An 11,419-nucleotide genomic window follows, 5' to 3' on the forward strand; every position below is an offset into this window, starting at 1 on the left:
AAATTTTTTACATTTTTTTATGTGTTTGAATCTTTTGCTGTATGGGTAACTGATATAGGAGAGCCTAGCCCACTGTAGGCAGCACCCTTACCTTGTGCACTCAGGTGCCGCCAGAGGCTAGAGGAGGGCATCAGATCCCCTGGAACTGGAGTTACAGGTGGTTATGAGCCACCATGTGGGTGCTGGGAACTGAAGCGTGGTCCTCTGCATGAGTAGGAAGTGCTCTTAATCACTGAGTCATTTTTTCAGCCCCACCTTTATGTTTTTGGGGACAGACTCTCTCATTGAGCCCAGCACTTACTGATTGGCAAGACTGGCTGGCTAGGGAGCTCTGAGGATCTTGTCTCCATGGCACCCCCTTGCCCACAGTGCTAGTGTTACAGAGTGGATAACCACCCCCAACTTTTCTGTGGGTGCTGAGGATCGAAACTCAGTCCTCATGCTTTTGCAATGGACATGATGGAGCCATCTATCCAGCCCCCTGGAACAGCAAACATTCAAAGCACCACCACCCAAAGGCATGCTAATGTGACAGTTACATGCTAAGGAATGATGGTAGGAAAATATTAAGTCTTTGTTTTCCATAATTAAAGCATGTTTCTATAAGAGCAGCAAACTTTGTACAGTTAAAACACTCAATTCATAATTTAGTTGTCTCAAACCTGAGCCAAGGTATTCAGGCCATTCATTGGTGTGGAGTGATGGATGGCATATGCAATGTAGAATGTGTGTGGTGTGTGCTCAAAACCAAGGCTACAGTAAAGTTCCATGATGCATTAAGAAGGGTGCTGCCATAAACACCTGGGATTCACTATGATTTTGAATTAATCTTTGGTCATTGTACATTCAGAAAATTGAATGTTGCCAACTCTTTTGAAGACCCCATCTTCTAGTTTCCTTTCTGTTGCTCTGATCACTCTAAGTAAAAACAACTTAGAGGAAAAAAGGGTTTAATTTCATCTTACACTTCCAGGTGATAGTCCAACACTGAGGGAAGTCAGGGCAGAAATTCAGAGCAGGAAGTTGGGGCAAGAACTTGAAGCAGAAACCATGGAGGAACACTACTTGCTGTCTCGTTCACAGGCCCAAGCTTAGCTAGCTTTCTTATACAACCCAGGACCACCTTCCCAGGGAAGGGTGCTGCCTAGAGTGCGCTGGGCTCTCCTATATCAGTTAACAATCAAGATAATCCCTCACAGATATGCAGGCCAACCTGATTTGGGAAATCTCTTGAGACTCCCTTTTCAGGTGACTCCAGGCTGTGTCAAGTGACAGTCACAGCTAACTAGGACACCCCACATGGGGTCAGAGCCACAGTCTGGGAAGCTGCATTCTACATAACCACAGATGATCACCCTACTCTGTACTACAGGGCCGATGCAGTTCTATTGCCTCATAGTCTCTCCATCATCTGATATTTACTCTCTACAGTGGTCTCTGTAGTCTCTTGGGCTTGAATCAAGGTCACAGTCTGTACTGCCTTTAACCTGGGTCACTGCCTCCACCTCCCTTTGTCTTTCATGACAGTAATATTTTGAAAGAATCAAGGCCAACGATATGGCAGAACATCTCTGTTCTTCCCTGAGGCCTCTCGGGTTACCCTTACTCCCTATTATCTGTTTGGCAGGAGGGCTCCTTGGGTAATGCAGGTGATACCCCTGAAGTGTCCTTTTAGGGGACACTGTGCCAACTGTCCTGGGGTTGACTTTAAGAAGCTGATTAAAACAGAAGCTTCTAGAATTTGGCCTTTACTGTTCCCTAAAAATCTTTGACCTTTATTAATTCATACTTAAATCAGTCATTACCAAGACATTTATTAGCATACTTAAATCAGTTATTACTGTGTTGCGCATACAATGGTGATTTTTTCTGTTCTCATTTATTCTATCTATAGTTCTCAAAGGAGAGTTCTTTAGTACTTGAAAAATTTTAAGTTATTGGTGCTGGGCACAGTGGTACAGGACTGTAGTCCCAATACTCAGGACACTGAAGTTGGAAGTTTATGGGCTTGAGGTGAAGCCTAGGCTAGAGTGACATCATTTCAGAAAACCACAAAGCAAATCATTGGTATAAACTGCTGACTCTTTGTTGTTAATTGGAATTGGTGGACATTGATGTGACCATCGGGGAGAGGGCAGCCATAGGTCGTCAGGTTTGGCCTCTTATTGTTCTTCATTTCGATGTCCACATTGTCCTAAATTTGGCCAGTGGGCACCCCTTCAGGCTTGTGTCCTTTTATACCACCTCATCATTTCCAGCCCAGGAAGATGCCTCAGGTTCACTTTGCACCTCCATGGCTGGTGGTCATTCCTTATCACCTGAAGTAGAGGCCACTTCTGCCACAGAGCAGAGAGAAGCAGCAGTCAAAAGTGAAGGGTGCCTTCCTGCTTTGTTGCGGCTCTACACTCTTGAATCTAGTCCCTGCTGGACTTCTGGCATAGACCAGCCTAAAACTCTGAGCTGCACTGGCTGTCTATTTTAGATGAATCTTCTTAGTTTTTTCCAGTGCTGCTGTGGATGTTTGTTATCATCTCTTCATGCCTGGGTCTGGAGGCTGCACGGCCTATCCAGCCTCCCCTGTTCTGACCCAAAGGACACAAGAGGCTGGCATCAGGTCTTTGTGTAGTGCCCCTCCACCTCTACTTCCTTGGCTCCATGGGTGGAACAGGGAAGGTCAGAAGCAGGCACCCTTCTGGAGAGCCTGCAAATGTGGTGGAGGGCGGAAGGTGGGCAGGTTGGGTCTGGAGAGGGCCCCTGACCACACAGGTAGGCTGCAGAGTGCAGCAGACACTGCACGCAGGAGACTCCTGCTAGACCTTAGTGCTCTGGTGATAGTCTGGGAGAAACCTGTGTCCCAGGAGCCTGTTGGTCCAAGAGAATGGAGACATGTGGATGGGATCTACCCCTAGCCTGATGCTGGCAGTCAAGGTCAGCTGATTCCCAGCCATGTGCCAGTCTGTGTTGGAAATGAGGTGATGGGTTGCATTGCATGGTTGTCACTGACCAATGCACTCTGAAAAAGAATGAGATCACATCCATGGCAGAAAGAGATTGCATCTATATTAAGTCCTAAAAGCTATCTTTGTATCAGTATAGGCAGGGACTTGACTATTGTGTTCCACAGTGTGAGCTTGAGTCCTAACTGTTCTCACCAGTGACTTCTGCTTAGCTCTGTGATCTCAGATCAGACAGGGCACCCAGCTTCAATTTCAGACTCCCAGAAAGTTTCCTCCTTTACAGAGCATCATCCCCATCCTAAAGTTGCTGAGAGGATTAAACACTCCAATGCTTGTACATGACAGTGACATTTAAGTTAGCTGAAGTATAAATAAAACCCAAGAAAATATCATTAAAAGCATACTCTGTTAGATTTAGGAGGGCAGAAAAAGGAAGGAATTTAAAATTTAGAAATAAGAGTCAGAGTCAGACCTACAACAGGCAAGGAATGGGTTTCCTGGATTCAAGAAACCCAGCAAAGGCTGATAAGCTCTTCTGAGCAGAATGAGTATCTGCATTGAAATGGGCAGTAGTTTGGACTTATATAGGAACTCTGCTGTACACAGCTGCAAGCGCTAACTCTGTGCCAGGATCTGGCATCTTTGAGGGTCCCTTTTCCCAAGACTATTTTCTCAGGCAAGCAGGTGAGTTATCTGTAACACCAAAGTAAACAGGCTCTATAAACAGTCTCTCTCAGTCCAGGGAGTGACTAGTTGATAAGGCTTGAGCAAGCCAGGCTGCAAATTTAGGGCCAGTTAGACACTTTAAGGGATTTATGGCTTTCCTTAATGAGGATGTGGCTCTTCTGAAATTCACACATTCTACCACACCCTCACTGGAGACCAAGCCTAGACCCTGTGTAAACACTCCAACACTGAGCCAAGTCTCCAACTCTCCATCTTCTCTTTCAACCCTCATTTTCTCACCCAAGGAGGCTGGCCTTCTGAGCAGATGGAAAGATGATTCTGGATTATCAGGGTAAACCCAGTATAATCAGAAGGGATCCTTAAAGGAGGGAGACAGAAGAGAGGAAGGAGGAAGGGTGGGTAGGGACTTGAGTGACTACCATGCCAACCTTAAAGCTAAGTGAGGTGCTGCAGGCCAATGAAAGCTGTAGAAACTAACAGGCCCAGCTCTGTAAAACAGGAGGATCAGGAGTCCAAGGTCATCCTCAGCTACATAGCAACTTTGAGGCCAGCCTGAGCTACCTGAGACCTTGACTCACCCAAACAATCTACTCACCACCCCTTAGCCCCCACCTCAGCCCAAAGAACCTTAAAGGTATGGAAACAGATGCCTCCTCAACTTCTGAAAGAAACACGACTCCTTAACACCTTGACTTTGGCCCAGGGACTCCCCATATGGAACTTAGGACCTTTAGATGGTAAGATGACACATTTGTGCTGCCTTAAGTACTGAGCTGTGGCCCTTTGCTGCAGCTGCCAAAGACAGTGAAGATAGCATCTTACAAATAGGGAAACTGAGGCACAGAGGTCATGAGCAACCTGGATTAGACTGAACCCAGGAGACATGTTCCTGACCTTGACACTGGCCTCCCTTTCCAGGGTCCCCAGGGTCCTGAGCTCGAAGGGCTGGGGTTCTGGAATTCTGGGTGGGTTTCTGTAATCCTCCCCCTGCACCATGTGGGCCAGGGCCAAGAGCATCCTCCAAAGGCTGCCTGGGCTCAGAGTCTACTCCATACCTACTCTCCGAGGCACACACCTCCTCTACACTGGCTGGAGCTCATCCTCCTGCTTCCTTTTCCGAGTGCCTTCCATGAAGAAGAAGTCCATGTGGGTGAGGGCCCTCCCCAGGGGCGTGTCCACCCTACTGCCTACCACTCGGCTTGTTGAGCTGGGGAATGTGTCAGAGAAGAGGGGTAGGTCCACAGGCAGCTTTTCAGGCTCCTTCTTATTGCCCTAGGGAGAGAGGACATTCAGGTCACACTCTGGGTGGGGAAAGAAGGAACCTGCACACTATATCTGGGGTGTTCTCTGGATACTCCCAGACGTCCCAGTTCGGACCTAGAAACCACAGAGTGTGAGCTAGAAGGGATCTTGATGACATTCACTTCCTGCAGTGTGGAGGATGGACTGGAGGGGAAGATATTAGACTCAGGGAGAACATTTAATCAAGTCTGTTCTCCTTGTGGGACTGAGCACATACATATTCCCATATGTTTCAGTCTTCTCAACCAGGAAGAAATTTCAGCAAGCAGCAAATGCCTGTCACTTCCAGATGGTTCATTTTAAAGATTTTATTTACTTATTACTTTAAAATTTTTACTTATTTTTATTTTACGTGCATGTGTGTTTTGCCTGCATGTATGTGGGTGTACCCATGCCATACAATGTCCATGGAGGCCAGAAGAAGGTGTTGAATCTCCCGGAACTGGAGTTACAGTCAGTTGTTAGCTGCCACATAGGTGATGGGAACGGAACTCCCTGTCCTCTACAGAAGGAGCCAGTTCTTTTAACCTCTGAGCCATCTCTCCAGCCTCCAGGTAGATCATTTTTAATATATCAACAATCACTGAGGAATTCTTTTCTAAATGTTTTATATAAATATTTTCTTCTCCACCAGACCTTGAGTTCCTTAAAACACTATTGTGTTCCTTACTTAAGCAGAATAGGTACTCAATAAATATTAGTGAAGGAAGAATATGCACACTGTAAGCATGTTTGCGGGGGCGGGGGATTAGGTGGGTGTAGGGGTGAGTCATCTTACCATTGGATCATAATCTTTCAGGAAACTCCAATTCTCAGCCCTGGAAAGGAAAGCACAGGCAGTGTGAGTTCTCTCTGGAATATTCTGGACTGACTTCCACTGAGTTTATGTCTTTATATCACAACATGGAGGAGATGAAATACTTCAGAACTGCAATAAATAACAAGGGCCCATGCTGTATCTACAGTGCTGTAGGAACCACTGACGTTTCCTTAACTGTCACCTGCATTGCTAGGGAAACTGATGGCTGAGATCAGGCCATGAGCTTTTGCATTTTCAGAAGAAAAATGATTTTCTGTCCTCAAACCCTGGAAATCTTTTGGGATGTAGCTGAGCAAGGCAGGTGAGGACAGGAGAAGGGAGGATGGTAATCCGATTGAAGACCTGCAGAATAGTTTGGTTTTTATTGGAATCTGTTTCTTAAAGCCAAATGATTATACAGCACTTAACAATAAAAATAGCTTCTGTTTCCCACCTTCACAGCTCCTGAGCACCCCCCACCTCACCAACTCAAACTGTATTTATTTATTGTGTGTTTGAGTGTGTGTGTGTGTGTGTGTGTGTGTGTGTGTGTGTGTCTCACAAGGCCCATGTTGAGGTCAGAGGGTAATCTGTGGGAGTCAGTTTTTCCACCGGGTTACAGGGATTGAATTCAGGTGTGCCTTGGTGAACTTGGTAGCAAGTGTCTTAGCCCACTGAGCCATCTTCTTGGCCATGTTTGTAAGTCTTTTGTTTCAGACAGGGTCTCACTATATACTTACTATGTAGCCCAAGCTGACTTCAAATCTGAGCTTCTCCTGCCTCTGCCTACCTGGTGTTAGGATTATAGGTGCATGCCTCCCAGCCTGACTCTGTTTCTAAAAGTAGTCTTTTACCTATTTCTTCAGCCTTTTGCCCCCGTGTTTTGAAAATAGTATGTTTATCCCAAGTTGGCCTTGAACTTGTTATATATCAAAATAGGACCTTAAATTCCTGATTCTCCTGTCTCTACCTCCCAAGTACTGGGATCATAGGAGTACAACCACCACGTCTGGTTTATACAGTGCAGGGAACTGAACCCAGGGCTTGTGCATGCTAGGCAACCAATCTACTAACTGAATTATACTTCCAACGCCCGTCTCCCCCCACTTCCCTTTTTTAGAAGCAGGGTCTCACTCTGTAGCCAAGACTACCCTCAAACTTGAGGCAACTTTTCTGTCTAAGCCTCCGGAGCTCTGGAATTAAAGGTGCATGCTATCAGACCAGGCTCCATTGCTAGATTTTTTTTCTTTTTTAGAGATAGAGTCTCATATAGCTGAGGCTGGCCCTGAACTCCTGATTACAGGTGTACATCACTATGCCCAGTTTTTATGTGATGCTGGGAAGAAAACTAAAGCTTCATGCACGCTAAGCAAGCACTCTACCAACTGAGCTTCACCCCCAGTCCCGTAACAAGTACTGTACCAGTTAACTCTATTCTCGGCCTCTGTTGCTGTATTGTTTAAAGATTTAAACTTATCCATTAACTTCTCTTTAAATTTTTTTTTTCTGTGCTAGGGATAGAACCCAGGATTTTGTGAATGCCAGGCAAGTCCTTCACCACTGAGCTATATCCCCAGCCAGTCCTTTGATTTCCCATTACAGGAATGATGATTTGGCATTCTGATCTGCCTCCCTTGCCCTCACTCTCCAAAAAGAATTATATTCTTGATCTGGTTAGATTGATATTTACTGCTTATATTTTGATGGAGCTGGAGCTCCTGGCATCTGTCCACTTCTTCTACAATCTCTTTTTCTATATTCACTCCTTCAGCCTCCTGCAGGCTGCCTGCCCCACCCCCCATTGTTTCCTTTACAGTACAATAGCTTTTCACAGGCAAAACAGTAACATTTACCTTGTCTTAGACCACACACAAAAGTCAGCTAAAAAATAAACAAATAACGCCAACAACAACAAATAACAAGACCAAAGCATAAACAACACCTAAAACAAAACAAAACAAAACCAAAATTGTGCTGATTATTTTTTGCCATCTAGACACAAACTAGAGTCACCTGGGAAGAGGGAACCTCAATTGAAGAATTTCCTCCATTGGGCTAACCTGTGGGCATATCTTGATTGCTATTGATGGTGCCATCCATGGGCTGGTGGGCCTGGGCTCTATAAGTAGCTGTTAGGGCCGGAGAGATGGCTCAGCTCTTAAGAGTACTGACTGCTCTCGCAGAGGACCCAGGTTTCGTTCCCAGCACCCTTATGGTGGCTAATAAGGGTCAGTAATTAATTCCAGAGGATCTGACACCTCTTCTGGCCTCTGTGGGCATTGCACATGGTACACATACATATATGTAGGCAAAACACTCGTACACATAAAGTAGAAATCAATAACTTACATAAGAAAAGTAGTGGAGCAAGCCAGTAAGCAGCCTTCCTCCATGGTCTCTACTTCAGTTTCTGCCTCGAGATTCCTGCCCTGCTTGAGTTCCTGCCTTGGCTTCTCTCAATAATGAACTATGATATGAAGTGTAAACTGGATAAACCCTTTCCTCCCCAAGGTGCTTTTGGTCAGTTTGATCACAGCAATAGAAAACAAACTAGAACAAAACCAAAATAAACAAACAAACAAAAAAACACAGGAGAAAGTTTCAGGACAGCGGTCTTGACAGTGACCTCCTGGATATACTATCAAAAGCGCAGGTGAAAAGCAAGATATCCACAGGGATGCAGCAAAGAGTCAACAGAGGGAAAAGGCAACCTCTGAAATGGAAGAAAATATCTGCAAACAATGCATCTGATAAAGAGTTAATTTGCAAAATATATAAGAAATCCCTACCACTTAATAGCATAAAGCCGAACAAGCCAATTTGAAAAACAGGCGATGGACTCGAGGAGAGACTGTTCCAAAGAAGGCATGCAAGTGAACAAAGGCAGGAGAACAGATGATGTTCAACATCTCTCACTGTGATGGTTAACCTTCATCGTCCACTTGGACTGGATTTAGAATAATCATGGAAACATTGCTACGTGTGTCTACGAGGGTTTCAGAAAGGTTTAACCAAGGAGGGAAGACCAATTCTGAATGTAGACAGTACCACATGTGTAGGCTGGAGCCCTACACTGAACAAAAGGGAGAAAGAGAGCTGAACACCAGCCTTTATTACTCTTTACTTCCTGACTGTGGACACAATGTGACCAACTGCCTCAACCTCCTGCTGCCATGACTTCCCTGCCAGGATGGACTGTACCCTCCAACTGTGAGCCCAAGCAACCCTTCCTTCCTTAAACTACTTTTGTCAAATATTATCTTTTTAATTTATTTTTATTTTATGTATATAAGTGATATGTATATAAGTGCAATGCCCACAGATGTCAGAAGAGGATGTCAGATCTCCTGAAACCGGAGTTACAGACAGTTGTTAACTGTGGTGTGGGTGCTGGGAGCTGAACCCAGGTCTTCTGCAAGAGCAGCCAGTGCTCTTAACCGCTGAGCCATCTCGCCAGTCCATTTTGTCAAATATTTTGTCACAGTACTGAGAAAAGTAACATACCATCTGGGAAATGTAAATCAAAACCACAGTTGAGATATTATCTCATGTGTGTTAGGACAGTCAATAGAAAAAAATAAAAGTCGCCAAAACAGCAAAAACAAAACAGAAAAAACCCACATAAAAAACCAAAACCAACCAAACAAAAACAAACAGGCAAACAAAAAAACAATTTAAAAAATCCACAAAAAGTCAGCGAGTACTGGCAAGGTTATGGTAGGGAAGTTCCTCAGAACATGACTAGAACTGTTGTATGATCCCACTTCTGAAGATCTGAGAGGCAGAAATCAGGATCTTAAAGGTATACCTGTACTTCACATTCACTGCCATGCTACAATAGTCAAAATGTGGACATGAAAAGTGGACAAGAAAATGTGGTATGCCCACACAATAGACTATTATTCTGACTTAAAGAAGAAAGAAATTCTGACATGTGCCACTGTGGATGGACACAAAGGCCATGCTCAGTGAAGTAAGCCAGACACAGAAAGTCAAATACCACATGATTCCATGACAGGCAAAGTCACAGGAGCACAGAAAAGTCAGGGGCTAGAGGAAGGGGAAGTGGAGGGTTGCCTGCTGATAGGCATAAAGTTTCAGTTATACAAGATGAACAGGCCCAGAGACCTACTAAACTGGTCATTTAGATATGGGTTGGGGTGTTGAGTCAGTGACAGAGTGCTTGCTGGCCTTTGCAAAGCCCTGGGTTCGATCCCCAGCACTGAAACAACAACAACAATAACCAACAAAACCCAAACCAAACAAATAAAAAACACAAGGAAACTAAAAATACGACCATGGGTAAAGCCCTGAACAGTGTGTCCTTACATTTGGCATCTAGACTTTGACAAGTGCTTGGATGGCCTTCTCTGGTGGCTTTCCTTCCGACTTTGCCTCAGCCACAGGACATTCTCTGGTTTTGTCTTAAAAACACCAAATTTGGTGTAGGAATACAGCTCAGGGGTACCATACTTACCTAGCCTAGCCTCCCCACTTCTCTGCTGGGTCCCTGAATGGAGGTCCCATGGAGCCCTGGCCAAAGCTACTCGAATTCCTTTGGCAGCCCACAAAGGCTCAGTTATCTTTGAATGAAGGCCTGAAGGAGGCTCTTTCCCCAAGGCTGGAAGCCAGCATCCCTCACCAGGCTTTGCCACAGCTTTCCTGCTGCAAGCATCCTCCAGTCTAGTCCGCTGTGGCCAGCTGGAGGGATTGCAGTGCATAGGAGATGGGATCAGGGCCCTGGCTAGTAGGACAACCGGGGCAGTCAGACTGAGAATGAGGGGCTGGCTGGCTTCCCCTTGCTTTTCCAGACCCTTTAGCCCACTTCTGGCTCAGAGCCTGCCTCCTGCGTCAACCCAGCCCCATGCTCTGTCCTTCATCTTTTCAGACATTCTCCCTTGCCCCAGAACATTCTTAGACCCCAAAGCAGGTGGAGGTAGGGCAGGACACTCACCAGCGCCTCTGGCCTCGCCCCTCCGCCTCCACGAGTTCCCGCCACAGCTGGTCCTGCTGCACACCTAGGGCCTCCCGCGGAGCTCCTGGACCCTGGTGGCCACCAGCAAGACTCCTGCTCCCTGCAGGGCCAACCCGGGTGGCCAGGGAAACTGAGGCAGGAGGCCTGGTATGGACTGCGGATGTAGTTCTGGAGAGCCCCTCCGTGGGCCGGCTTCCCATGGGAGCGGAAGGGAGGGGAAGGGAGGAGGGCACACATACACACAGACTCACATAGACACACAGAGAGAGACAGAGACAGGGAGACAGAGAGAGACAGAGAGAGGAGGAGGAGGGGGGAGGGAGGGGGGAGAGAGAGAGAGAGAAAGAGAGAGAGAGAGAGAGAGAGAGAGAGAGGGGGAGGGGGGGGGGGGGGAGAGAGAGAGAGAGAGAGAGAGAGAGAGAGAGAGAGAGAAACCTTTCAGAGGACGTCCCCTGTTTTAACCCAAGGAGAGCCTGTACAGGGGACCTTCTCACTGTTCCCCACAGGACACCCCTCTCCCACCCCGCTCAGAGTGGCTGATGGTAACAGAAGCCCTCCAGACTGGGGAGAGCATCTGTGCCCAGCTGTGTTTAGAAGTCCTGCCTGTGTTGATGGTCGCCCTGGGAACCGGCAGCACCCACGTGTGCCTGGGAAGGGGCGGACCCCGGGTGTGTGCCCGCCCAGGACATTCGTGCGGTG

The 11,419-nt window shown here is 46.5% G+C and overlaps 1 protein-coding gene across 3 annotated transcripts; it reads right to left on the reverse strand.

Moving 5' to 3' along the window:
- Positions 1 to 1,271: 1,271 nt before the first annotated feature.
- CUNH2orf50 (chromosome unknown C2orf50 homolog) lies at positions 1,272 to 10,920 on the reverse strand. Of its 3 annotated transcripts, none has more exons than XM_008850109.1 (4): positions 10,700 to 10,920; positions 5,725 to 5,764; positions 4,836 to 4,916; positions 1,272 to 3,013 (listed from the first exon to the last, which is right to left on the reverse strand). In XM_008850109.1, the coding sequence occupies exons 1-4, from the start codon at positions 10,918 to 10,920 to the stop codon at positions 2,930 to 2,932; spliced, it is 426 nt and encodes a 141-aa protein (XP_008848331.1). In that variant the 3' UTR covers positions 1,272 to 2,929. The 3 variants fall into 3 exon arrangements, with proteins under 3 accessions (XP_008848331.1, XP_008848329.1, XP_008848330.1); XM_008850107.2 differs by having other exon boundaries at positions 2,908 to 3,013; positions 4,720 to 4,916; XM_008850108.2 differs by having other exon boundaries at positions 2,914 to 3,013; positions 4,700 to 4,916.
- Positions 10,921 to 11,419: the final 499 nt, after the last annotated feature.

The sequence above is a fragment of the Nannospalax galili genome, unplaced genomic scaffold (genome assembly GCF_000622305.1).
Source record: "Nannospalax galili isolate Female #2095 unplaced genomic scaffold, S.galili_v1.0 scaffold100, whole genome shotgun sequence".
NCBI classification, from domain to species: Eukaryota; Metazoa; Chordata; class Mammalia; order Rodentia; family Spalacidae; genus Nannospalax; species Nannospalax galili.